Below are 25,000 nucleotides of genomic sequence, written 5' to 3'. Positions count from 1 at the left end.
TATTAACAGTGTAATACTTATTGACATAGTTCTTAGTAAATTGTGTGAGTTTCAAAATATTTTCAAAAGTTGCAGAATAATTTCACTCTTTTACTCAAGTAAATTAGTAGCAATGAAATGTTCTGTAGGGTGATTTAGAAACCGATATTGTCTTGTATTTAATAAGGTTTTCAGTTATGGACTACTGAAATGATAGCGTTTACTTGATAATTAAATAATAATTAAAGGGATGTAGGAATATAGATCATATTTACAATGGTTTAAGGTAATTACTGTGAGGATAATGAGTTAAACTTAACTTTGAAAACTAATGAGCCCTGTTGAAAATTTGCAGAATGTTATGCAACTTAATACTGAAACTTCTTAGTGAAATGTAGACTACTGTTTTAAAAGGATTTTTAACCATAACATCTCTCTGAACTCATTCTTTTTCTTTCCATGGTTTATCTCTTCCCACCACCAACATAAGTGTTGCCTTTCGAGGATATTCTCAATCTCTTTCTCCATTCATTCTCATCTACATCTCTTCTTTTCTGATGTTCCAAACTCTTATCAACCAAGAATTTTCATGGACTCATTTATCATACTTGAGGACATAATGACCATACTCTATTAAATATGCTGTTTTAAAAAGCGTATGAACGTGTTACCCGACAATTTCGTCTTTCCCCTTTTACTTACAGCCCTCTCTTCCCCTGAAGCTCATCATCTCTCTCGTCTGGCTTGAACGTTACCAAATGTGTACGCACTTGAGTTAGTCTCATGCTATTTTTATTCACTTTTTCTTAAAAAGGCAAAGCTGTTAGTTGCTTTAAATTTGTAAGTTTGTGACAGTGAAAGGAAAATAGCTCTTCGAGAACAGAAGCAAAACTAATTGCTGAACTGAGAGAACAGCGGATGACAACATTAAGATCGAAAACACCAGGGTCTTATGAAGTTGCATACAGCTTACATTCTTATTTTCAGATTTTCTGAAGATATTAATGCCCCTGTGTCAGCAGTCAGCTCTAGAGGGTTGTGTTTTCTGGAGAAACCATGTCTAATGACGTGTTAAGATCTTGTCCTCCCTTTATGTGCTGCTTGATCTGGTTCGTTCTGCCGACCCACACAGTTGTTTTATGTTTGTGTTGCTATAGATGTAACGTACTTGTCTTATTTGTTGATTCTGTCTATTGTTTGAAACAATAGAGGAAAGGAGACCATCTTTTCAAGGCTATTGTATCCACGAAGGAGAAGCATCACATGGCAGCAACACGGACAGTTGAAGAGAAAGTCCAGGAGGCGGACAAGGTGTTCACCTTGCATCCTCGGATCTGCTCTTGCTTTTCCCCCTTTTCCTTGTATTTCTGTCCACAGCCATAGGATACTCCTTTTTTTCTTATGTAGTCACCTAAAATTGTGTCAGTAATTTTTGGGGCATTTAAAAAATTAAATTTCCTTATTTAGAGACATAGGATCATTAGTGAGAAATAGCATATTGCAGGAGGACCATATTTGAAAACCCACAAATTGAAATGCAGACATATCAACCAATTTAGGTGAAAAATGACCCCAAATTTTGATGTATGCGGCTGACAGTTGGGAAACTGTGATCTCCTGTGAAAATGCACCATTAGTACAACGCTCGTGTGCACACTGTGGCTGTGTTACAATCACAAATTATGTGTGATGTAGATCAACTGTTTTTCTAATTACATTTGGAAACCTTATGAATTTTCATTTTTAAGATTTTTTTAGTGGGAGAAAAGATTCGATGTGTCACAGCAGCCCCTGAGATCTCTGTGCTCCCTGCATATATGAAATATCTGATATTACTTGGGAAGTTAGCTTTCCATTGCTTTTACATCCCTATTCTTCTGTTTCTGCTAATTTTGCTTAGCCAGCTGACTGGTCTGTCATTTGCTGGGACTAGAGTCCTTAGGGTCCAGTGGGGGAGATAGCAGACATGTTAATTAGTAATTAGAAAATTTAGGGTACTAAGGAATAAGGGTTAAGAAGATGAACTACAGTGTCCTGTTAGAAGGTGATTGGGAAGGCGGCTTTCCCTCTGTGCTCAGGAAAGAGATGGCATTGGAGTTGAGACCTTACTATGAAGAGAAGGAGATAGACGTGAAGATTCTTCCATGTGTAAAGAAGAGGAAATACGACAGTCCCAGGACAGGAACTAGTTCAAGGATCTGAAAGTCCAAACGACAAGGGCTTAGGAAAAGTCAAAGAGGTTAGAAGGTCCACTCTGGGTCTTAAAGACCAGACTAACACTTTGGAATTCTATCGTCAGAGCGATGGGAAGCCATTGGAGAGCTTCACGCTGGGTAATGACCTAGTCCCACGTGTCGGACAGAGATCTCTCTGGTGCTGGATGAGGAATGGGTCCTCAGGGATGTGAATGAGAGCAGAAATCAGTGATAAGGAAAATGTGTATCTGTTCCAGAAAGTCTGGTTTTGTTAATCAGTAGACAGTGGCATTCATCGGAATATACAGTGGGGTAGCGGAGGCGGCAGGGTAACTGGAAGATGAAGTCTTGCCCTAAAGGAATTGGAGGTGTAGCTGAGATGAAATATTTCCAGAGCACTGCAAATGAGAAAGATAATGTCATAAAGCTAAACCAAGTGGCATATTTATATACTTTAAAGGTTAGCCTGAAATCCAAAGCCTGTCAGACTGTGTGTAAAATGACTTTAATATTGTATGCTTTGAAATATTATGTAGTTTTGAAAATTTATCCTCCAGAAGCAAGTCACATGGCAGCATTTGATCAATTTAAAATGATGTCTCTTTACTTTTTGCAATAGGAGACCTTGGAATTTTGGGGAAGATGTTGAAAATTATCATTTTCCAGGCTGTCATGGTTTAGAATCGTCCAATAGAAACCATATACAGTAGAAATCATTCACTCATTGTCGTAGAAGTTACGTTAAGATCCTGTTATGTGACATTTAAATCTGGAATTGGCCTCCTGTTACGCTCCTAAATGGTTTATCTGTATTTGAAGTTGTGCTTTTTTCTTGTTCTTTTCCTCTCCAGTATCTGTAGGAAGATATATTCTTACCTGGCGTGTATGTGGATCATTATAACTGCAGTCACACATCCATTCACCCATTCACCCAACATTTATGGACCACTTACATCGTAACCCCGCCTCCCCTCCAATAACCTTTCACTACAATTAGTTGAAAGTGTGTGAGTAGTTAAGTCTGCTGGAGTGTTTTGACTTTTAATGGAATATCTTTTAAATTTGTCTTTGCCGCATCTTCATTTTACTACTGATTTTGTAGGGTGTCTTTATTACCTTTAAGTTGTAATCCTTAATGAATGTAAAATAAAAAGTTATGCATGGGAGTCTAATTTGATCAAAGTTCCCAAATTTCTATAATACGGGTTTTATAGATTAAAACTCAACAACCCCCAAGATCGAGAGTCCCAAGCTCCTCCAGCTGAGCCAACCAGACTCCCCAAAACAGGAGTAGTTCTTGTTTAAATACACCGAACTTTCAGAATGGCTTCAGCATGAATATGATTCTGAGAGAAAATTGGAAACCAAGTCATTTAACGTAATACACTTACATTTAGTAAATAACTATTGTATGTTCTCTTTTGTAAGAATTATGACATACTTGCATTCTCATGAGTCTAGTAGAGATTACATAGACTGTGGCTGTAAAGTATTTTTGAAGATGTTTTATTGAATAATTAAATGCATGGCACTTACTGGGAAGGACCCTCTTTCCACCCACCTGACCCGGAGGCATGGTGTAATTATGGAGATTGTAAATAAGCTGAATTAACCCAGAAGATGTTTTTTCCCTCCCGAATATTACAAATGCTTCTGCGCCTCACTCATCTCATCGTCCCTACTCCTCACCCCCCTTCGTGTCCTGTTTCAAGGGGCATCTCGGAAATGCCATTCATTTATTCATTCATCTTTAAGCTTTCTGAGCACTAGGATTTTTTAGGAAGTGTTCTTACACAATTTTGACATTCGCTTTATGGCAACTCTTTACTGGTGACATTACAGGTACCTGGGACAGTCCCTGGCTTTCCTGCTGTGCCTCAGGCGGGTTACGTACTGTTGTTTCAGGGCCAGAAACGGGAACATGAACTTTGCCCTCATGGTTTTTCATGGACGGATGATTTTCAGATTGCTCACTTGAGTTTTCACCTCTGAGTTTGTCTTCCTGCTGAGAATTTTTTTCTTTACCTGTTTCTTATCGAACAGAGAAAAGAACTGTTTCTTCATTCCATGGCATATTTAGCATGTCTAAGGGAACATCTGTGGGTTGCTGTCAGAGCGCTCGTCGTACAGACGTGCAAGTGGTATGGAGAATGGAGGAGGCCGGAGAAGCTGGAATAGATAGGGAGGGCCGTATACAAAATATGGACTATTAAGTGGACCTCAGAGAAGTGACGAAATTGGCAAGGCCCAGTGTGCGGAGGGAAGGGCATTGGAGGCAGGAGGGTGGGGTCACTGAAGCTCTTACACAGAGATAAGCGTGGCAAGAGTAGAGGCCCCTGAGGAGACCATTCGGTGCAGAAAGAAGCTGAAACCGAGTAGCTCCTTCAGGACCATGTGAAATAATGCTTGATGTGTGGGTAGATCAGTTTGTAAATAAAGCTTCAGTGATAAACTAAGGCATTTTTTAGCTGGTTCCCGGAGGTTAGAACTGTCAGATTCTCAAGGAGAGTTGGAAAGCTGGCATTTAGGCCAAACGCCACAGACGCCTGCTAGAATCTTTCAAACTCCTCGCCTTTCTCTCAGTTTATGCTGTTCTGTGATTCTTTCTTGTGTAACCTTTCCTTTCTTTCAATAGGTCACTGCTGTCTGTTCTGACTCATTGTTAACTCTTTGCTCTTCCTTTTCTGACTTCTCTAGAGCCTAGAAGAGGAGATAACGTCCATTTTGTTTAGTGAAAAGGGCTTTTCTGATAGCTTGAGAGCCACCTTCACCTCAGCCACCACATGGACAGCAGAGGGCACTGTTGTGAACTGTAATGCACCTCCTGAAAAGCTTTCCTCCTCGCCCTTCTCACAGTTGCCTGAGGTGCATTTTACTTTGTTTCCCCTGTTTTCAAAAGCCACATGATTTTTTTTTTTTTGAATATTTAGGAACCCCTCTCTCCAGTGCTTTCATTGGCAAAATTAACTCTTCCTGGGAGAAACATTCAAGAAACAATGACTGAATTTGGACATGAGGGAAAACTACAGATTGGATGTTTCTCCTGCTTTTGGTCCCCTGCCACAAAATCTGCCTAAATTCAGAGAATCATCTAAAGCAGTAAGGCCCAGAGTCTGAGTGGTTGTGGGAAAGGAAGCCCTCACTCTAAGCGAAACAAAGTATGTTTGGCAGAAAAGTTTTTAAAGCCTGAATGTCTTTCAGGCATCTCCTGATGGCTGCTTATTTTTAAAATTCTGCTCATGTGTAACAATACAAAGTGCCTGCCATTTCTTGGAATGACCCTTAGGGATTCCCTGAACTTGGGCAGAGCCCATCTGGCCATTTAGGGTTAAGTAATAATAACTGAGTAATAATGATGGGATGTCTGCTTTAGAAATGTTCTGACCACTGGCTATCTTTATTTATAAAGAAGTTTATAGTTAAATATTACTCATCAAAATAGGCTCAGAGTTTTCCAGTTTAATCTCGGAAACGTCTGGGTTTTTAGTAAAAACTGGAAGGATCTCCTTCTTGTACTGATGTACACGGTACTAATTTCGAGCCCTGAAAACATGGCCTTACCTAAGAATAATAGCACGCATCAGAGAAAGTGAGTACATGTTGACAGGTGCTGTCAGAAGTGTACCCTTTTAGGGCCTTTGGCTTACGGTTGTCCACGTCACTGGTGCAGATAAGTGGGGGTTGCTGCTGTCTGATGCAGGCCCCAGCTCTAGTCCATGTAGTCTTGGCAGCCCCGCCACAGGCTTGGTTTCTGGCCGCAGGGTTCAGAGGCACACTGCCCCGCTCCCTTCCGCATGGAGTTACCTTCTTGCAAAGCAGGGCTACTACCTGCCTACCAGAGTTATCTTCCAGTGAGATCACAGGCTCCAGTGTCACCCGAATTGTAAAAGGTTTATTTTTATCAGTGTAAAGTCATCCCTCCCCTCCTTTCAAAAGAAGTTTAAGGAAAATCGTAAGCTTTAAAAACTCCTTTGCAAGAAAGTTTCTATATTGGTTATCAATAGCAAAGCATAATAATTTATATTACTAATGTATTTGGTCAACAGGTATTTATTAAACGTTTAGGTACTGTACTACTTAGAGTAAATTTACTCCCAAGAAGTAGATGTCTGCGGGGCGGGGTGGGGAGCAGGAATAAACATCTCAGATAATAAACTTGGTTCATTTCAGTCTCCAAAGATGCTAGTTGGAGGAGCTAAATTCTAGAAGAAAGTACTTGGAGCTATCATTGACATCCACCCTAATGTTAAAAAAATTCCCTTTTGCCAATCTGTAATATAGCTTGGGATGTTAATAACCATTTCTGAAACAACATTTTTGTGTTAATAGCTATCTGAGACTAAGTATAATTTTGCCATTTACAGCTGTTTTTTAAATGAGCCAGCAGAAAATAACGGTGCCATCTCATTGATGCTATATTCACTTAGGAATCAGGGTTTCAGGCCAGGCTTTATAGTCTGATTAATATCAAAACTGTTCATTGGATAGGTTTTTAAAGTTTTGCAATTTTGACTTTAATCAGTAAGCTTTGGTATAATTCCATTTTTTTTTCCTACCCTTTTAACTAAATTAGGAGAGCTGATAGGTAGAACTACAATAAAAGCATTTTATGTCTTTGGGAGGATGCTGGCTATTTTGTGTTTTTGTTTCCTTTCGTAAGCTTTTTGCATTTTGTCTGGATTGTCCTCCATGTGACCTTGAGCAAAGATTTTTGTAGATGTTGATTCTTGCTGTCCTGTCTTTGCAGTGTCAGATGTTTGTTTTGGTGGGTGTTGAGGTGTAAAACTTTATTGATTTGTGTCCTCGGTTGCTTTTTGTTTCGCAGAAACGCGCTCCCGAGTCAGAAGGGCCTTGCATTGGAGCCAGTGATGCTGTTAAGGTTCTCCCCTTTTCCATGTTAACACCATTGCCTGATGTTTCTGACCCCCTCCCGTTCTCCCTTGCTTCCCTTTCAGTCCATCATCCTAATCATCTTTGTTTTTCTCCATGACATGAACCTACCATCATTGGTTAACTTTGGTTTCCGTCGGTTTTTTTAATTTATTCATATATTTTTGTTTTCCCTCATCCATTTTTTTTTTTTGTACAGAGTTCACATGAGACTCTGAATGTAGTGGAGGAGAAGAAACAGGCAGAGGTTGGGAAAGACGAAAGAGTAATCACAGAAGAAATGAACGGTAAAGAGCTATCACCTGGGAGTGGTCCTGGGGAGATGCGTAAGGCGGAGCCTCTGACCCAGAAAGACTCCACCTCCCTGTCTTCTGAGAGCAGCAGCAGCAGTGAAAGCGAGGAGGAAGACGCGGGCGAGTACCGGCCCCACCACCGTGGGCCCGAGGGCACCATAAGGGAAGAACAGGAGGAGGAGGAAGAAGCCGGCCGAGCAGCCAAGGTAGTAGAGAGGGAGCACCCAGTGCCAGGAGCCAGCCCAGGCAGACAAGCAGGTGCCAGTGTAAGCACAGTAGAAACAGAGATCCAGGAAAATGTAGTTGCCCCACAGATACCTGCAGAGAAGAGTGTAAACGAAGGCGCTATTAAGCAAGACATGAGCGAAGAAACAGAGGACGAGCAACATAAAGTTAACGGAGAGGTGTCTCATGTTGACATTGATGTTTTGCCACAAATTATTTGTTGTTCAGAGGTAAATGGGAGACCCAAGCGGGAGCTAAACTCGAGCTGTTTCTCAGGTGGAGAACACCTGCCTGCCTTCTCCTGTCCTCCCGATCCTCCTCCGGCTTTTTCTACGAGGTTCTGCTCTTTCTCTCTCCTGGGAGGAAGGGGGAAAGCACTGCTCTGTAGATTTTTCCGCCAGCTCCGTTCATGGTTTCTGGCTGCTTTACTGCACCTGGATCCACCTGACAGAGTAAACTTGCCCTCAGCAGCCACGCCATTTTTTTCCCTTCTTGTTTCACACTTAAATTTTTCTTTGCATGTTTTGGATGTTTTCAGCTGTTTGTCTTTAGTTGCACTGCTTCCTTGTGCTAAATGCCTTTTTTCGTTGGTTTAATGAGAAAATTGTATTGTTGACAAACGGTCAGTGTGAGTGTGTGTGTGTGGCTGTTACCATGACTGGCCTTGACTTTTTGGCTGATTCTCCCTTCAGCTTTAGATGTTTAGAAATGGCAGCTGGTTCTGATTACCGTGGTGCTCGGAGTCCAGCATCCGGCAGTGATGAAAACATATTTCTCGAATACCACTGTGATTGCTGTTTTTAGATTCCAGAGAGCATACGGATTGGTTAAGAGCATTTTCTTTCCTTGTGAGCGGCCAGAGGCTAGCCTGTTTGATAGGAGGACACTCTTCTCATTCTGTCCTCCATCAATTCTGGATGATTTGCAAGTTGATCATCTGTTTTCTGAATTATCTACATTGGATAGGAGTCTTCAACTTTTTCTCTTCAAGAAAGAGAACTCTCCATACTCCTGGAAAATTAAGTCTCGGTCACGAGGTGCGGGTGTCTCTGAATTAGGAGACAAAGTTATGCTGAGGGAGGGTTTACCTCCATGGGACTTTTCTTGATTCTAAAATTAAATGCCCACGATGTAGGCATTATGCTAATATTTGCTCTCTTTGATGGGCTGGAAAATCTTGAAGTGACTTTGTCTTGAAATAATTAAATGGATTTTTATTAGATTACATTTTAAACTTCCTGTTTCACTTCAGAGAAGACATCTCAGGGTCTTTGAACGCTCTGAACTATTATTTTCTGCGTTTAACATATGGTTGTTCCTCTAAATAATTACACTTGGGAATTTTCTCTCAAAGTGCTGTAGTATTTTAGTAGTAGTATGGTCTGGTGTTGTATTAAACGTACAGGCTCAGCAGACTACAATGCTAACAGGCCATGACCCTGTTCCTTAATGTTTTCATTGTTCAAAGACTTAATTGCAATGTTGGTGGAATAACTCTAGATGTAATATTTTAACTTCTGTAACACAGAAGAAACACTGCAAGTTTTAGACAAGCATAATTGAAAAAATCATACTTGAAGATATTCTTAAAGTAGAATCTCTTTGTCGGTAGGGCGGAAGAATCTTTTCAGGGGAAAAGCTTAGTCTCCCAGGCTGAGGGGCCAGTTAAAGACCATGAGCCCTCACAGAAACCACATGGTTCTTTAAACCGCGGTAAAAACTGAGGCAGGTCACTTCACATAGTTCATTCCGTTCTGTTTTCTTTTCCATTTTGTTATAACTTGCCCCAAAGCTGAAGTTTATATATCACTGTGTACACCATGTTTGACATGTAATTGGGACCATGGTAATTTGAAGTAGTGCCATAACTGAGGGAGCCATTACGTTAGCTTATTCTTTTTCAGACATATATATGATATTTGAAGGAAAGTGTTTTTCTTTTGTGTCTTTTATTTACCTTTACTCTTGTGCATGAGTGTGTGTTTGGATAGATTTTTTTACAATTATTTTTGAAGGCTCCATTAAACACTTTGACTTCATGACCTCTAGAATTTATTTTTCCCTTCCTTTCCGCCTCAGCCACCAGTGGTAAAAACAGAGATGGTAACAATTTCTGATGCCTCACAAAGGACAGAAATCTCCACCAAGGAAGTCCCTATTGTCCAAACTGAGACCAAAACCATCACATATGAGTCTCCACAGGTACAAAAACTCTAGATTTGGACTATTTGAGTTCTGTTTTTACTTTGTGTCTGTTTTTATGTGTCTTCTAGTTTACGTGTTCCTGACCTTGATGTAGCTTCCCGTATCTTGGCGTCCTAACTGAACTTCAAGCTGCTGTAGTGCTGCTTCGATTCCGCAGAGAGCTGCAGTCAAGTTGGCAGCCCAGCCATTCTGGGTGGGCAGGGAGCATACACAGGATTATTTAGGACAGGCAGTAGCAATCTTGTCCATGTTATAAGTTGTTCTGGGCATTTCGATATACACTCGAGAATCAGATCATCTTACAAAGTTTATTGGATCTGATGTAATTTGTGGATTAGTAACATTTAGGCTCTTCTCCTCCCCTCCCCCCCCAAACTCCATGCAGATAGATCCAGGCAACTCACTCCTGCTTGCCAAGTGTACACACACACACACACACACACACACACACACACACATCTGTGCTGCTTCTTCACGTGGGATTGTTTTCTGAAGACATGTTGTCGATCTTATGCAAATATGATACTGTGTCAAAATAATTATCAGATTTGTGTGTTTAATTTAGATATTGATTTAGACATTATTCAGACACTGATTCTGTAAAGATTTGAAATAAGCATTAAGGGTAATAAAAAAGGGAAAGCATTCATTATTTCAAATTAGAACTGTTTAGAAATTTATACACCGATTTTCTCAACTGAGAAATTTACTGTTCCGTGGTAGGATTGTACCATGGTGGCGGATGGCAGATTATTGACCTCTCTCAAAATCTTTTTTAAAAGGTTTAACGTGGGTATGTTTAAATACTCCTCAGAATTATTTTAGACATGCTATCCACGTACGTGCACAGACGCGCATAAGCAAAACAGGTTTCTTATGAATGGGTGTGGTGGGTGTGGTGGGAGAGCATGTTCTCGTGTGTCTGTAGTATAGGAAGTGCCCTAGGAAAGAAATACAGGTGCATGACTCAAATTCAGAGAAATTTCCCTGTAACTTAGTCCAAACGGCTCTGGGCTTTCTGATTATTTCCTTGTGTTAATGTCAGGAAATGGGAGACGAGTATCTTTGGTGATCTTCACATATACTCTTAGGCTATTAATTTGTTTCCTGTTTCCCCTGGTAAACTCTAGGACTTCCTACCTTTTTTAGTATCAAAGCAAACAAGTCAAAACCTATTTAGATATATGCATGGGATTTATATATGATATAGGTAGAGAGAGAGCACATGGATGCATAAGTGTTAACATCTATATACCCATATATATGCTCATAACAAACTATTACAGGAACAAAGTTATTTAAAAAAATCTAGAGATAAGCAAATTACCAAATCATGTAGGTTTAGTCTATCCTAGTCAGGTTCTGTGGCTTCGTAAATGAGAAAATGTTTATCTGTTTTTACCACCTGTGCTTAAAAAAACAATGAGCTCGGCACTTTTGGTCACTGTGGAAACTTCTCTGTCTGGTTCTCTAGTTTCTTTTTCTAGCTTCTGCAAAAGGCCTTCAGTCCAATTGTCTCATGACCCTTGTAGCTCTCAGTCCCGTTTTCTACTTGATTCTTCCTTTTTTTCTCCCTCCCAGGGGGTTTGCTTCTCCACGTGCATTTAGCCTTTGCCTCTTCTCTGTTTAAAGGCCAGCCAACCTCCTGCTCAGTAAATCACCTCTGCAGACATGCGAAGGATAGGCAGATAACATCTTCTGCCAACTTCGAAGATTTCACAAGATGCATATTCGACGGGGAGGGGTCTTCTCTGACAACATAATGAAAATTAAGCATTACTTTGTATTTTTCCTCCAACCATCTGAAGATTGACGGCGGGGCCGGTGGCGACTCGGGGACATTACTGACGGCACAAACCATCACGTCTGAGTCCGTGTCGACAACCACAACAACGCATATCACCAAGGTAAAGCAGTCTAGGGTGGGACCTTGCAAACAGGATCTTTGCTGAATCGTTTCTTTGTTCCTATACAAGCTTCTAAGTAATAGACCGTGCCAATGGAAGAAAATGCCCAGACTTAAAGTATCCAAGAAATTGGGCTCCATTGACAAATGTATTTTTGTGAAGTACAGGGGGGAAAGATAGGTCGTGAATAAACTATACGTCAGAGAGCTACAGGAGGGAGAGAATATAATAGAAGTAGCAGCAAAGGTTTGGTAAGTATAAGTGAACACGCCCCCGACCGAAGCGAGTGAACAAAGACCATCATTCAGAATTTTCAGCAAGTTGTTCAAGTAATATAATTTTTCCCTCGTTGATTTAAGATGCTCATATGTTGGATATGGCGCATTTTTCCAGATCATTCTCTCATCCTCTAAAGTTTTAATACCAGATGACCAATGATTCTCAAAGTATGGTCTCCAGACAAGCAGTAGGAGTCTTTCCTGGGATTTGTTAGAAGTGTGAGTCCCTTGGCCCCACTCCAGATCTCCCGAAACCCTGGTGGGTGTAGGAGCCCAACAGGTGATTCTCACGCATGCTGCCGCCCTCAGATTTCCTTCTACCTTTCACATTTCGTGAGTGCTTGAAGGATTTAAATGTATCCTTTATGCCCTCCTCACCCTGTATTTCAGCCAAAAACTTTGTGAGTTAAAAAAAAAGCCACATAAATGCAAGATTGTATTGGTGCTCATTTTAAAGCCTGTCCAGTTATCCAGGCTTGCAGTAAACCTGGTTTCTTACAGTAAAGGGCTATCACTTGGGACGTAGCATATAATTTATCAGAGCCGTGCTTTCTCAGGACTGTGTGGTACTTGCTCGTAGTTCAGCGTCCCAGCCATATGATCCCTTCAGCCTCTATCATGCCCCAGGCTCTGCCAGCTTGCTCCGAGCCAGTGACCCTGGGTGGCAGTTCGTGCCAGAGCTCCTGCCCCAGGTCTGCTCACGCGGTCTTTGTTAGCAGGCACAGCGAACTACAGACGCTCTCACTGAACAAAAACCTTTATATTCCCCCCATGTATCTTCTGTATCTTAAGCCAAATCCAAGTCTTCTTTTATCTTATCGCACTAAACCAAATGAACAAAATTACCAAGCGGATTTGTGTGAGAATCAGGCAGTCAAAATTATGACATCAAGTAATTCCCAAACCTAAACCAGGGACCTAAATTATTAGAATTCCTTGTAACTCTACATAAACCAAAGAATTATTTCTTCTTTCCTCTTTTAACAAATTGGCCAACTGGGAGTAAAGAAACTCCGGGAAGTTGTACTGGAATGTCCCAATGGAACTATTTGGATTAAATGGCATCTGTCTCATCTTAATTTCCCTTGAATCTCGATCAATTAGTTTTAAAGTTGCTTTCAGTTGAGGGAGACTTATGGATGCTACAACTTTAACAATAGGAATCTCTGCTGACCTTGAACATGGTTTCTGGAACGTCCGCCTTCTCCACTCCGTGCGCATTGCCTTAGTGATCAGAAGGTCTAGTTGTGCTCCCTTCTCTTTCCTCTCATTAGGTACATACATGCTTCAATGATTGCTGTCTCCCCCCTTTCTTTTCTTTATAACCTTTAGACTGTGAAAGGTGGAATATCTGAAACAAGAATCGAGAAACGCATCGTGATCACGGGAGATGCAGACATCGATCATGACCAGGTAAAGACCTGAAGTTCCGCTTCGGAAAGTGACCATGTCTCTAAGCTGGGCATGAGTCATCACGTCATATCCCCGGGTCAGACCCCTTCTCCCAGTGCCTCCTGGATGAGTCCACCGCCTAAGCATGGCACAAAGACACTTCCCAACCTAGACACAGCCTGTCCTTTCAGCCTTCCCGACACCAAACCAGCATAAAACATGGATTGCTCTTTATTTCCCACTGGCTTCACGTGCACTTTTGAGTCCGAATAATCGAGAGGATTCCTAGCAACCATTAATTATTCATGTGGGCCTGGCTTAAAGGCAAGTCATGGATTAAACAATGAGTGGCAGTTTAATGACACTGGCTCCTCAAAACTAAGAAAAGTCACTAAGTTTGACTTATGCCTACTTTCAGGAACTTAAAAGGTATTTTTTTATAACATTAGAAAAATGGGGCTATTTATCCTTAGGTGTTTTCCCCTAATTATTACAATTATTGAGGGGTAGGAGAAGGAAATCTGAGGTCTTTTACAAAGTGAGAATTTACATGGATTCAGAAACATGTTTAAAAGAATTGTGCTTCTATTCTAATGTTAACTCAAGCGGGATGTGTGACTTTACCAACCAGGTGATGAGTGGAACTGCTGGTGACTTTGAGGGTAGCTTTCATTTCATTTTATTTCATTTTTTTTAAGATTTTTTTATTTATTTGAGAGAGAGAGAGGGAGAGCGTGCGCACACATGCGCGTGGCCCATGCAGGGGGAGAGGGAGAAGCAGGGAGCCCAACATGGGACTCGATCCCAGGATCCTAGGATCATGACCTGAGCCAAAGGCAGACACTTAAACTGACTGAGCCACCCAAGCGCCCTGAGAGTGGCTTTCATTTTAGGCTGCAGTCCCAAGTGATGCAAATTCTTTCTTTTGTCATTTTCTGAGGGATTTTAACTCTGCATTAAAGGAAAACAAGCTATTTTCTTCCATAACAACTTGAAGGAAAGGAAATGTTCAATTGCCCATCTTGGCTGGGGAGTCAGAACAGATGAGAGTCACCCAGCTTTAAACAACATTGAACTCAGGAAAGAGAATTTTAGAGAACAGAACTAATCCTTTAAAAAAAAACTCACTCTATGTGACCAAAGAGAAATGGATTTTCTTCTGTGCCTAAAAAAAACCACTACATTTTTTTTCCTGTAAACATGTAAACATGATTTTCCTTACACCTTCCCTGATGTATTTGTTTCATTCCTTGAGAGCTGTCAGAGGTTAAAGTGTTGCCCTGACTCTGAATTTTCACTTTGTAGTAGAGATTCCTAGTAGATGACTAGTACCTGTGTCTGTTCGCCATGGGAAAATGAATGACCCTGCAGAAGCCAAGCCTCCAGGTCCCCATATAGAGGATTTCTTCTCTGCTGGGACAGTTTTGAGCTCCTCTGACCTAAGTTGGAGCAAACTCTGTTCTTTTTTCCCTCTGGGACTCTAGCTCAGCAAGCATTTATTGAATTCCTATGGTGTGAGAGGCGGAAGCCCATGTTCTTTGGCGTGATGGAAAGTGAAAATCAGGGTCTTCTCCCAACCTTTGTTTCTCCTACCTTGTCTCTCCAGTGAACCTTTGCACTTTCTGGCTTTCTGATGCCATGTTTTCCTTTCAAGGATTACTCTCAGGTTTTATGTGCATTCTCTTGTCTTTTGGCCCATTGTAACAATACTGCTTCTGAATAGCAAATAAAACAGAGTTTGAAATGTAAGTACCAAAATAACACATATTCCTGACTCTTACGTTAGGAAAAAACCCGCAGCTTTACCTGAGACTGCAGGGACATGACCTTGTTTGTGTGAATGTGTTGCTTCGGCCCGTTTTAAAGCCGAGGGCAGATACCCAAATGGGAGAAGAGATATTGAACATTTTCATAACTTTTTCATATTTAATTATACGAGGCATAAACTTTTTTGATTTACATTTAATTGTGGCTTCTGGTACGCTTGTACCAGGAGCTCACGAAGCTCCCTCCCTCTCTCCTCACAGCCTGTGATGAGACCATGGAAGTCTGTAGAATTAGAGGGAAATCACTTCCTGCCAAAAATGAAAGCTGATCACGTGGTGACGTGACTATCATTGACCCCTTTTTTAGTTCCTTGCCCTGCATAACAGTGGAAAGAAACCCTTCCTCTGAGCGAGATAGGAGGAACAGAATCGTGCGTTTAGAGACCCTTGCATTGCAGGGGTGTCGTCCCGTGCGTCCTGACACTCAGCCCCACACCAGGGACACAAGATACTGCGGCAACTCCTCAGAGTGTCTGTTTCTTTCCAGTAAAACAACTTCTCAGTTTGGCAGGTGGATGTGATAGTTTTCTCGCAGTCTTTATTGTTGCTGTCATAAATTAACATTTTGTAGTATTTCATTTCATGTACTGATATTACGGAATGAACGGAACTAATGGTAAACAGATTTCAAATGTGTTTGGAGACAATTAAGCAGTTTGGTTTTCCCTACGTTTCTACTAATTAAAGCATGTTTCATATGTGTTCCCTTCCCTTGGGCATCATTTATACTTCCCTTTTAACATTTGTACTGGTGTAATGTAGGCAGATCTTTGTAATGAATGTGAATTGACAGATACCTGACAAGGCATCTGTAGCTACCTTTGGCTCCTGCTGGAGCTGTCCCATTCCCAAACTGGATTCCAGACACCGACTGGAGTAGTCCATTTTGATTGGTCCGATCTCTCACTTCCCTCTGAGCACACACAAGTGTGGAGCCACTCTGCTCTACCCTGTCTCCCATTCCCATCCCCGCCATTGATCCTGGAAACGCTTTCTGACCTCTGGGATAAGACGCTGCCCCTCTCCCCTCGCCCTCCAGCCCGCCTGCTCCCTCCACAGCTGTGAGGCTCAGACTGGAGAGTCCCCTGTGTGAGTTCTCTCTTGTCCTGACACAGGTGGGTCACCAGTTTGTTCCCTACTGCAAATTTAAGCACCCTCAGTGTCTTCCAAGCTTCTGTGTAAACATTTTGGGTATAAAACCAATTTCTTTTTCTGTGGCTTTACCTTTCTGTGTGTGTGGACTCGGGCTCCAGGTTTTGCTCAGTAACCCTTCAGCTGACAGAAAGCATGCCGCAGATAAGAAATGCAGCTGTCCCCTTAGGCAGATGACAGAGAAACAGGAAAATTATGCTGCTGCTTTCAAATGCATAGTTTCCATACGAAATACGGTGCTGTCTTTCCTATAAGACTTTCCTTTTTGTTTTAGACCTAGATTTTGAGTGATGTTCTATGGTGTTTTGCTTTCTCCCCAAGACCTCTTTAAACATCTTTCCCCTCAGAAAAATAGGATCTTTCCACTTTGTCACAACACTTGTATGTAGTTTACTTTCTGATAAAATACAAAGAAACTTTGTCTGCTTCCTGTGGAGGGGCACCCCGGGTCCTGCTCCTGCCGGGCAGCCTAGCAGCAGGATGGCCTTGAGCACGACCTGTTGACCTCTGCCCCTTCAGTGGTTTTGACTGTAAAATAGAGACCTGTACTTGCTAAAGCGCCATGTCTCTTCTTTCACTTTGCTGATCGTATGTCACCATTGTTGCTGCTGTTTTTGTTGTTTTGTGCCCTAGAAGTGTATAGCTCTTGTTCCTGCAACATAACAGCTCAACGGAGCTTTTACCTCACACGGTTAGTGAGAAGCCCACGAGGTCGGGGTGAGCAAGGCCTGGGCCTGGGGGTTTGAGGCAGTGGGGTGCCAGCCAGTACCCCTGAGTACACAGGACAGGCGCTGTGCTGATGCTTTACACCATCCCTCCAGTCTGTACAGCGAACCCTAAAACGAGCCTCACAACCTTAGCATTAGTCTCGGGTTACAGGTGAGAATACGAAGGTCAGAGAGGATGGGTTTTCTCCAAGTCTCACGGCGAGTACAAGGCTGGGATTCAGAGTCTGCGTGTTTCTTCTACATGCATCATTATCTGAAAAGACTGGAAAGTGGGAATTGGGGGAAATGAGAAGTGTTCTCTACAATGAACTGTGAGCCCGTTTCAAATCCCTGCTGCCCCAAAGCAAGAAAACCATCTTGGCTGGAGCCGGAATTCTGGTGTTTTGCCATCCTGACCAGCAGCCCGTTCCCCTGCTCACAGCGCTCTCCTCACCCTGCAGGCGCTGGCCCAGGCCATCCGGGAAGCCAGAGAGCAGCACCCGGACATGTCGGTCACAAGAGTGGTGGTGCACAAAGAAACGGAGCTGGAGGAAGGGGAGGAGTAAGTGAGGTAAGAGGGCGTGTCATGGGGGGCCTCTGTCCTGGCTGCGCGGGGGGCGGGGGGGGGGTGTACTTGAAGTGGCTTCTCCATCACAGTGTCTGTCTCCTGTGGTCCGTTTGATTCGTCAGACTTCACTGTCCCAAGCACCTCTGCTCACGTTCCCTGCATAAAATTATAAACTCTGTTGACCAATGGGCACGTGATGTTAATAACTACTATGTATGGAGAACTGCTAATAATTGACATTTCTGTGTTGTTTTACTACTTACCAAGTACACCAGGATACGTTTATTAATGTTTACAGTGACCCTTTGAGGAAGGTGCTATTGCCTGCCTTTAGATGAGGCATTTTTGTTGTAGGGGACACAGAGGGGAGATGAGTTAATTCCCTTAAATATACATGAAGAATTGTATATCAGAGAATGAACCGTAAAGGAAAAGATTGCTGGGGCTATACAAAAATCTAAAACTTAAACCAAAGCAAAGGATAGAATGACAAAGTTCAATATACCCAGCAGAGAAGGAGTCAATAGCATGAATATATCACTAATTATTTTGTATCATCAAAAAATTCAAGCATTTAAGTAGAGAAATGGGCAAAGGATTAATCCAGTAAACCACAGAGAAGCTAAATGAACAATAAGTAAAAAATGTTCAGCCTCATTAATGCTTAAATCAATACCAATTAAAAATTCAGTGTATAAGTTTTCACTTATAAATCTGGCAAAGTTTGTTTTTAGCTAGTGTTGGGGAGGTTGTAAGAGGGAAAATGATACTCCTCTGCTCCTTTATAAACTAGTAATATTTCCTGGAGGACAGTTTGGCAAAACCTACATTAAGTATGCCTACCATTTAAACCACCATTGAGAATTTATCTTAAATAATCAGAGATGTAGACAAAGACTTACCTACAAGGGTATTTCTCACATTGTTTCAAATTTTTTGCGAGTATATATAAAAATCTAAATGGCCAACAGTAGGGATTGGTTATGCCTTAATACTGCTTCTGTGTGATGACTAAAATATAGCCATTACAAGTTGTGCTAAAGAATTCTTAAGTGAAATGAGTAAATGTTCAGAATTATGCATGTATTTGAAAGGTAGGTTTTATTGCATAGCACGTATACCAAGATTGCTTTTTTGTTTTTAAAATGATCTGTACACTGACTGTTTAATAGACAGACAGCCCACAGCATGGCTGGCCACAGAATGCGCATCTTCCAGCGCGTGGTGAGGCCAAGTGCTTTTCCGTCACGGGAGGTGATGGCTCCCACTGTTGCACCGCCTGCCCTCTGACTTTTTAATTTATGCTGAACTGATTGATATGAAATGACATCTGACTTTCTTATTCTTACTGATCTTCATAGATTCTGCACAATAATCCTTTGTTAATTTTTATGTGTTGCAAATATCTTCAGGTTTGTGGTTTGTCTTTTATTCTCCATATAGTATATAGGTCAATATAATAGTTGGTATATTGAATGTAGTTATTAATGGAAGCTAATATAGTTTAATTGTCACGCTTTCCTTTATGGCTTATTCTCTTCCCGTACCCTGAGGTGTTAGGGGATGCTATCGATTCAGGTATTTGAATGTTGCCTTTCATAGATCAATTCTTAACCCATAAGAAATTGGTCTTTCTGTGTGGTGAAAAACAGTGATCATTTGTTTCCTCGAAAAGTAGCCAGCATTCCAGCCCCCTTTATTGAAGAGCTCACGAACCCCCCCCCCCCTCTAATCTGCAGGTCATATATCCAGTTTCTTGTATGTGTGGGGAGGGGGCGGGCTTCTGGGCACTTTGGTTTCCATTAGCCTATGTGTCTGTCCCTGCTCTAATGACAGACTGACTAAATTACTATAGCTTTAAAATGAGACTTCGGATCTGGTAGGATGTGTCTCCCCAACTGTGTTGTTTTCTTCAGGAGTGTCTTGTCTATTCTGGGCTTTTTCTGTTCCTCATAAATTTCAGATTCAGATTGTTGGGTTCTAAGGTAACCCAGTGGTATTTTAATTGGAACTGCATCTGGTTTGTAGCTCAGTATGGTGACAATCACATCTGTATGATGTTGCGTGTTCTTTCCCACAAACATAAAATAGCTATCTCCACTTACATAGGTGTTTTTTAGTGTCTTCCAATAGAGTTGTATAATTTTTTACCCAAAAGAGGTCTTATAAATCTTTTCTAGCTGTTGCTGGTATAGGAAGACACAGTTGGCTTCTCAATACTGGCCTTGTATCTAGCAGCCATACTCTTTATATGTTAGATGCTGTTTTCAACACAGGGTGTACAAAAGGCCTACAAGCAGAAATCATTAAAAATTTGAGCATAAACAAAATGTCCATTTGCCTGAATAAATGTGCTATGTTATGTGCAATGCTGAGCACTTCCTTAGCCGTCAGAAGATCAAGTGCTCTATTTTAATCTTGCTAATCTCAAGCTATGTGACATTGGACAAGTCAGCAGGGCTGGTACGATCTACCATTCCTAATTCATAGGACTTAATTATAAGAATATAATAAGGTAATGAATGAGAAAATTTAGTGTTACACAAATATAAAAATATTGGGTATTTCTCCTGAATTATGTTACTTAATGGGGAACATAGGACAAAAATTCGTGATCGCTGTGAGCATTACCAATACCCCACTTTCATTTGTGGCATTTTAGTAAGTTTTAAAGTGAATTAGTTATATCTGTTATTCCTAGCACCCTAGACTCATTTTTGCAGTGGGCATGCATGTACACACACACACACACACACGGAGCCTTTGACGTTGGCCTATCTCAGAGGACACCTTTTATAGGTCACCTTGTTAAATAGATTTAGGCAGTTAAAGTGTAAATTCACATGTAAGGTGAGCAAACTCAATAAATTTGGAAAGATTCATTCATCCATTCAAAAGATACGAGAACCAAAGTACGCTAGGGTAGAGCTAGGCACTGAGGATTCAAATGGTCAAATTGGTAAACCAAACAAACAGGGTCCCCTTCCTTGGGAAAGGATCCATTCTGGAAAGGGAGGTATAGATACTAAACAAAATGTAATTGCAAATGTGATAAATGCTCTCAAGGAACTAGTGTGATAGGAGAGAACCGAATAGATTGACGCTGCTGTAAATTTAAGCTTTTCCTTAAGCATCTGAGTTTGAGTTGAAATCTGAAGGATGAATAGGAGTCCCCAGTGTCCGGAGTCATTGTAGCTCCCCCGCCTCCCGCTGCTGCGGCTCGTTCTCCAAGACTTACTTTGCTGGTGCCCGTCAGGGCCGGGAGGACGAGCGTGCGTACTGCTTCAGCTACCCGCTGGCTGTGCCGCCAGGATCCCACAGAGGCAGCAGGTGGGCCGAGGCAAAGAGCGGGACAGTCGCTGAACACCAGAAAAGAAGAATAAATAATATTGGTAATGAATGTGCCCCGTCTCCCTTTCTCAGACATGAAAAGCTCTCCTCCTGATCTGACCTGACCTCTTCCTTTGGAGGAGCTCAGAGCTTTTGATGAAGCATTGAGAGTAGGGGTGAGGGGAGCACATGGAAAGATGGTGAAAGAACAGCCCACAGAGGGCCGAGCCTCCCCAGGCTTGCCACTCTCAGCTGGGTGCCGGCCACTGGGAGGCTGAGGGGAGCGGCACACAGACTCCGTGCGTGAGAAAGGAAACACACTTCAGAGGAGTGCTTGACTTAATCTTTTAACTTTTTCCCCTGTGTTCTGTGAAGGACTCCTCCCTCCCCAGTTTATCCTGAGTGCATGTTTCCGAGCCCTCAGAGAGCCACAACGTGTTAGTGGCCTTGTCGCCGCTGGAATGGGGCTCCCTAACAGTCCCCATGAGGAAGAGTCCTGCTTGCTGGTTTGGGCTGTGTGGCCTCAGAAAGAACGAGCCCCAGGAGGGGGAGCTGGCGACTTTGCTCCAGTTGGCACCGTCCCCTCTCTGAACCCAGACTTCAAACAAGTCCCTGTGACTCCTGGAGCCGTCACTGATATGTAGGATAAAAAGCAAACGATGCCTCCTTTTCAGCCAAAAGCAGTGAGCAGCCAAAGGAGAAAATGACGGAGGAGCAGCCTCTCGTCCGCTCACGTTTTACTTCTTTCCTTGTTGTCGTTGTTGATTACCCCAGCATATATGGAATGCCCATTGGGCGCCATCTGTTTGCGTGGAGGTTCAAATCAAACAAAGTCTGCACTCATGACAAATCATGGTAGCGGAATAGAGCCTCTGGTTGGAGGACGTGTTGGGAGCTGCATTTGCTGGGAATAAAAAGGCAAGATCTCGACATTAGGATGGGGTGTCCGATGGCTTCTCACTTGAGCTTCCAGGGGAGTAGGAATAGCTCAGTGAAGAAAGGCACAGAAGGGGGCATTCCAGGCAAGAGCTGGTACTGTGAACCTCACACTCTATGAATGGTGCAGAGTCAGGCGTGGCTGGGCTGCAGGACACGTGTAGGAGGAGAGCGATGGGAGGTGGGGGGGGTGCAGAGAGGCAGAGGCCAGACCATAGAGTCTTAAGAGTCAAGCTAAAGAGGTTACGCTCTATTTGGAAAAGTGAAGGGGAAGGTACGCCTCATGTAGTTGAACGATGATAAAGGGGTAGGGGTTTGTGACTTGGTGACTGTTTGCATGGGATATGGGGATATGGAAGTTAGTGATTTGGGGAAATGCCAGAGCAGAGGAGAATCCCAGGCTTCTGGAAGGAGCAAATGAGTTGATGGTGGTACCTGTAATTTCAGTCCCGGGATACAGGTGTTATTTTTCACAGGTCATGTGCAATAAGACCGCTTAGCTGTCTTAAAGCGGAGATGTATTTTTTGGAGGGCACAGCTGCCGTAGGCATTACGGAGGAAGTTTGGAAGTGAATCGGTAAGGCCCTGTCTTACACACACGCACATGGCACGGTTATTTGGAATTTACCAGATAGTCTGAGTGTTAAGAGGAAATGCAGCATCGCAGATCTGCTGGTTCAAATCTATTTCATAGGTATGTGACCCACGCAAGTTCTTCACGTTTCTGTTCCTCGATTCCTCCATCTGTTACCTGAGGATGATAATAGAATTTATAGAAGACTTTGTTTCCAAGGCACGTTGTAAGAGCTTTTTGTAGCCCATCGAGTCAGCTGTTAGGAACCCTTTTGCTCCAAAGAATAAAATAAACATTAGACTATGCTTCCCCAGAGACGTTGAGTCTGAGATGCATGTGACATGTCTACATGGAGAGGTCCAGGAGGTAGCCAAGAGCTTTGAGAGAAATCACAACAGGCTTCGGAGCCGAAGATAGAGGTTTGAAGGTCCTCTGAATGAATCATCTAGTGAGTGATGTTACCCTGGGCCAGGTCAGAGGAGATGGAGGAGGGGGAATAGGAAAGTAGGAAGAAAACAGGGAGGAAAGGTGTCACACAAGTTGCAAAAGACGAGAACTCCAAGAAGGAGAGAGTAATTAAGTATTGAATATTAAATCAAGTGAACATGTCCTCTGGAGTTGGTATAGAATCAGCCTGGGACGTGGTCAGAGTCAGCCAGGTGGTGGGGATGGAGCCGTGTCACAGGTTGAGGAAATGCGGTTTAACATGGAGAGTGCTTTCAAGTGCTTTCTGTGCTGTTGTACATCCATGAATACCGGTTTCTAGATAAGATAGCATTGTCGTCAAGCTAACGTTTCCGAGTCAGGGTGATATTCAGAGTTTCAAGATGAACTCAAGAGCCAAACAGGAAGTTAGCATTTGCTATCTAACTGAGTCGAAGGAGGAAAGAGCCAAGTTGGCTGAACTGTTGGCTGAACCGAGTTCTAGCTCATCACGAGCTGCTCCTTTACGCGTGGGCCCTGATGAGCGCCAGCCTGTCTTTGAAGGAGAAGCACCAGCCTGTGGACTTCCAGATGCCTGTTTCCAGTTCAGGGGCCGGGAGTTTTTCAGACATATCACATGTGTTGCATTTTTATTTTACTCTATTTGCCTACTTGTACTAGTCTCATACCTAAAATTAGCATTAGTTTTCAACGTGGATTAATCAAACCTCAAATGCAGATTTATCCATACACACAAAAAGCCATTTTGGATTTAGTGCCTTTCAGACACAGCCAGTTTTCGCTTTGGAATGCTGTGGAATGTTCTGCTTCACGTTTATAAATCTGGCAGGTGAGTCTGGCTATCAGTGAGTCTGTTCCAATGTATTTGAACTACCCAACAAAAGAGGCGCTGGACGCCACTGCTGTTGTGCTTTAGTTGGCACGAGAGTCACTAATTCCCCAGGGTTTGCTCTTGGACAAAATGATTATTGACTCTTGTTTTTGCAAATGAAACTGTAGTTATTGGGTTTTTTTTCTGGTAATAACAGAGGTGATTATAATTTTTAAAAAGGGAGAGACAGCAGGAAATGCAAATGATCCATAATTCCTCTGCTCCTAGAGATAGATAGTCACTCTTCACAGTGTCTGTATGTGTGAACACTACACACTCACACACACACACACTGCCGCCTCTGTAGATGGAGGCCGGTACTGTGGATTCCGTCGATGGCCTGTTTTCTTCTCCCCCTAGCATACGTGGTACATGACCTTCCTTGGCAGTGTCTCGTTTTACAGCAGCCATTGAACGGACACATGAGGATTTACGTGACACCTGGTAACGGGCATTTAGGTTATTCCTCCGTGCTCACAATTCTGCACGCAGCTGCAAAGATCACACTCGTGTGCAGATTTTGGGGGCACGAATCTCGTTGTTTTCTAGGGCAGATATTTTCTCCTGAAAGGGTCGAAGAAGTTAGACCCCTACTTGCAGTTTGTGAGCACCCCTGTTGCCCCACACCTTTGCTGACACGAAAGACTGTAAAACATTTAAAAAATCTTTGCCCATCTGCTGAGGAAAGAGCATTTGTTCCCCTCCCCCTCCTTTTCTAATTGTGAAGAAAGAGCTTTTTTTTTTTTCATTGCTAGTGAGCCTTTAATATACATATACACACACACAACACAATTTTATTTCTTTGAGTTGTCAGTTCTTGCCCATGTTTCTATTCAGGTGTTTATCATCTTCTCTCTGACAGACTCATTAAGGTTGTTAACCCCTTAGTCACAAATGCTGCATATTTTCTCTAGTTTTTCATTATTACTGAGAATTAAAAATAGCACCAAGGTGGTGGGGAAGGGAGGGGGAGGGGTGAGACAGAGTCAATAAATCGGAGGCATGAAGGTCATACCCAGAGTGTTGTTTCTGTGGCCCAGATAGTATTTTTTAGAATTTGAATTAATTAACAGTGCTTAAAACGGGAAGGCATCGAGCAAGTTTAGAAACGTCAGAAGCTCTGCCAGCATGGAGTGTGCGCTCCGGCGTGGCTGCGTTGGCTGAGTAGGCCCTGTCGCCGTCGGAGAGGGAAGAGCCCCCTGAGCCACCTGTGTCTCTGCACGTTGAG

The 25,000-nt window shown here is 42.5% G+C and overlaps 1 protein-coding gene across 6 annotated transcripts in view; it reads left to right on the top strand.

Annotated features, from left to right (window-relative positions):
- EPB41L2 (erythrocyte membrane protein band 4.1 like 2) overlaps positions 1–25,000 on the top strand; it is a 208,537-nt gene that overhangs the window by 173,761 nt on the left and 9,776 nt on the right. For 2 of the 6 annotated variants that reach the window (XM_040627795.1, XM_008691101.2), the window contains exons 15-22: positions 1,189–1,290; positions 4,872–5,039; positions 7,000–7,053; positions 7,264–7,812; positions 9,662–9,784; positions 11,596–11,694; positions 13,305–13,385; positions 17,511–17,620. In XM_040627795.1, the coding sequence (XP_040483729.1) occupies positions 1,189–1,290; positions 4,872–5,039; positions 7,000–7,053; positions 7,264–7,812; positions 9,662–9,784; positions 11,596–11,694; positions 13,305–13,385; positions 17,511–17,615 (1,281 nt within the window). In that variant the 3' untranslated portion in view covers positions 17,616–17,620. The remainder of the gene's footprint in view (positions 1–1,188; positions 1,291–4,871; positions 5,040–6,999; positions 7,054–7,263; positions 7,813–9,661; positions 9,785–11,595; positions 11,695–13,304; positions 13,386–17,510; positions 17,621–25,000) is intronic. The other 4 variants (XM_008691106.2, XM_040627798.1, XM_040627796.1 and 1 more) reach the window with 3 other exon arrangements.

The sequence above is a fragment of the Ursus maritimus genome, unplaced genomic scaffold (assembly GCF_017311325.1).
Source record: "Ursus maritimus isolate PB19 unplaced genomic scaffold, ASM1731132v1 scaffold_13, whole genome shotgun sequence".
Taxonomy (NCBI): Eukaryota; Metazoa; Chordata; class Mammalia; order Carnivora; family Ursidae; genus Ursus; species Ursus maritimus.
This window is presented reverse-complemented; position numbering and strand designations above follow the sequence as displayed.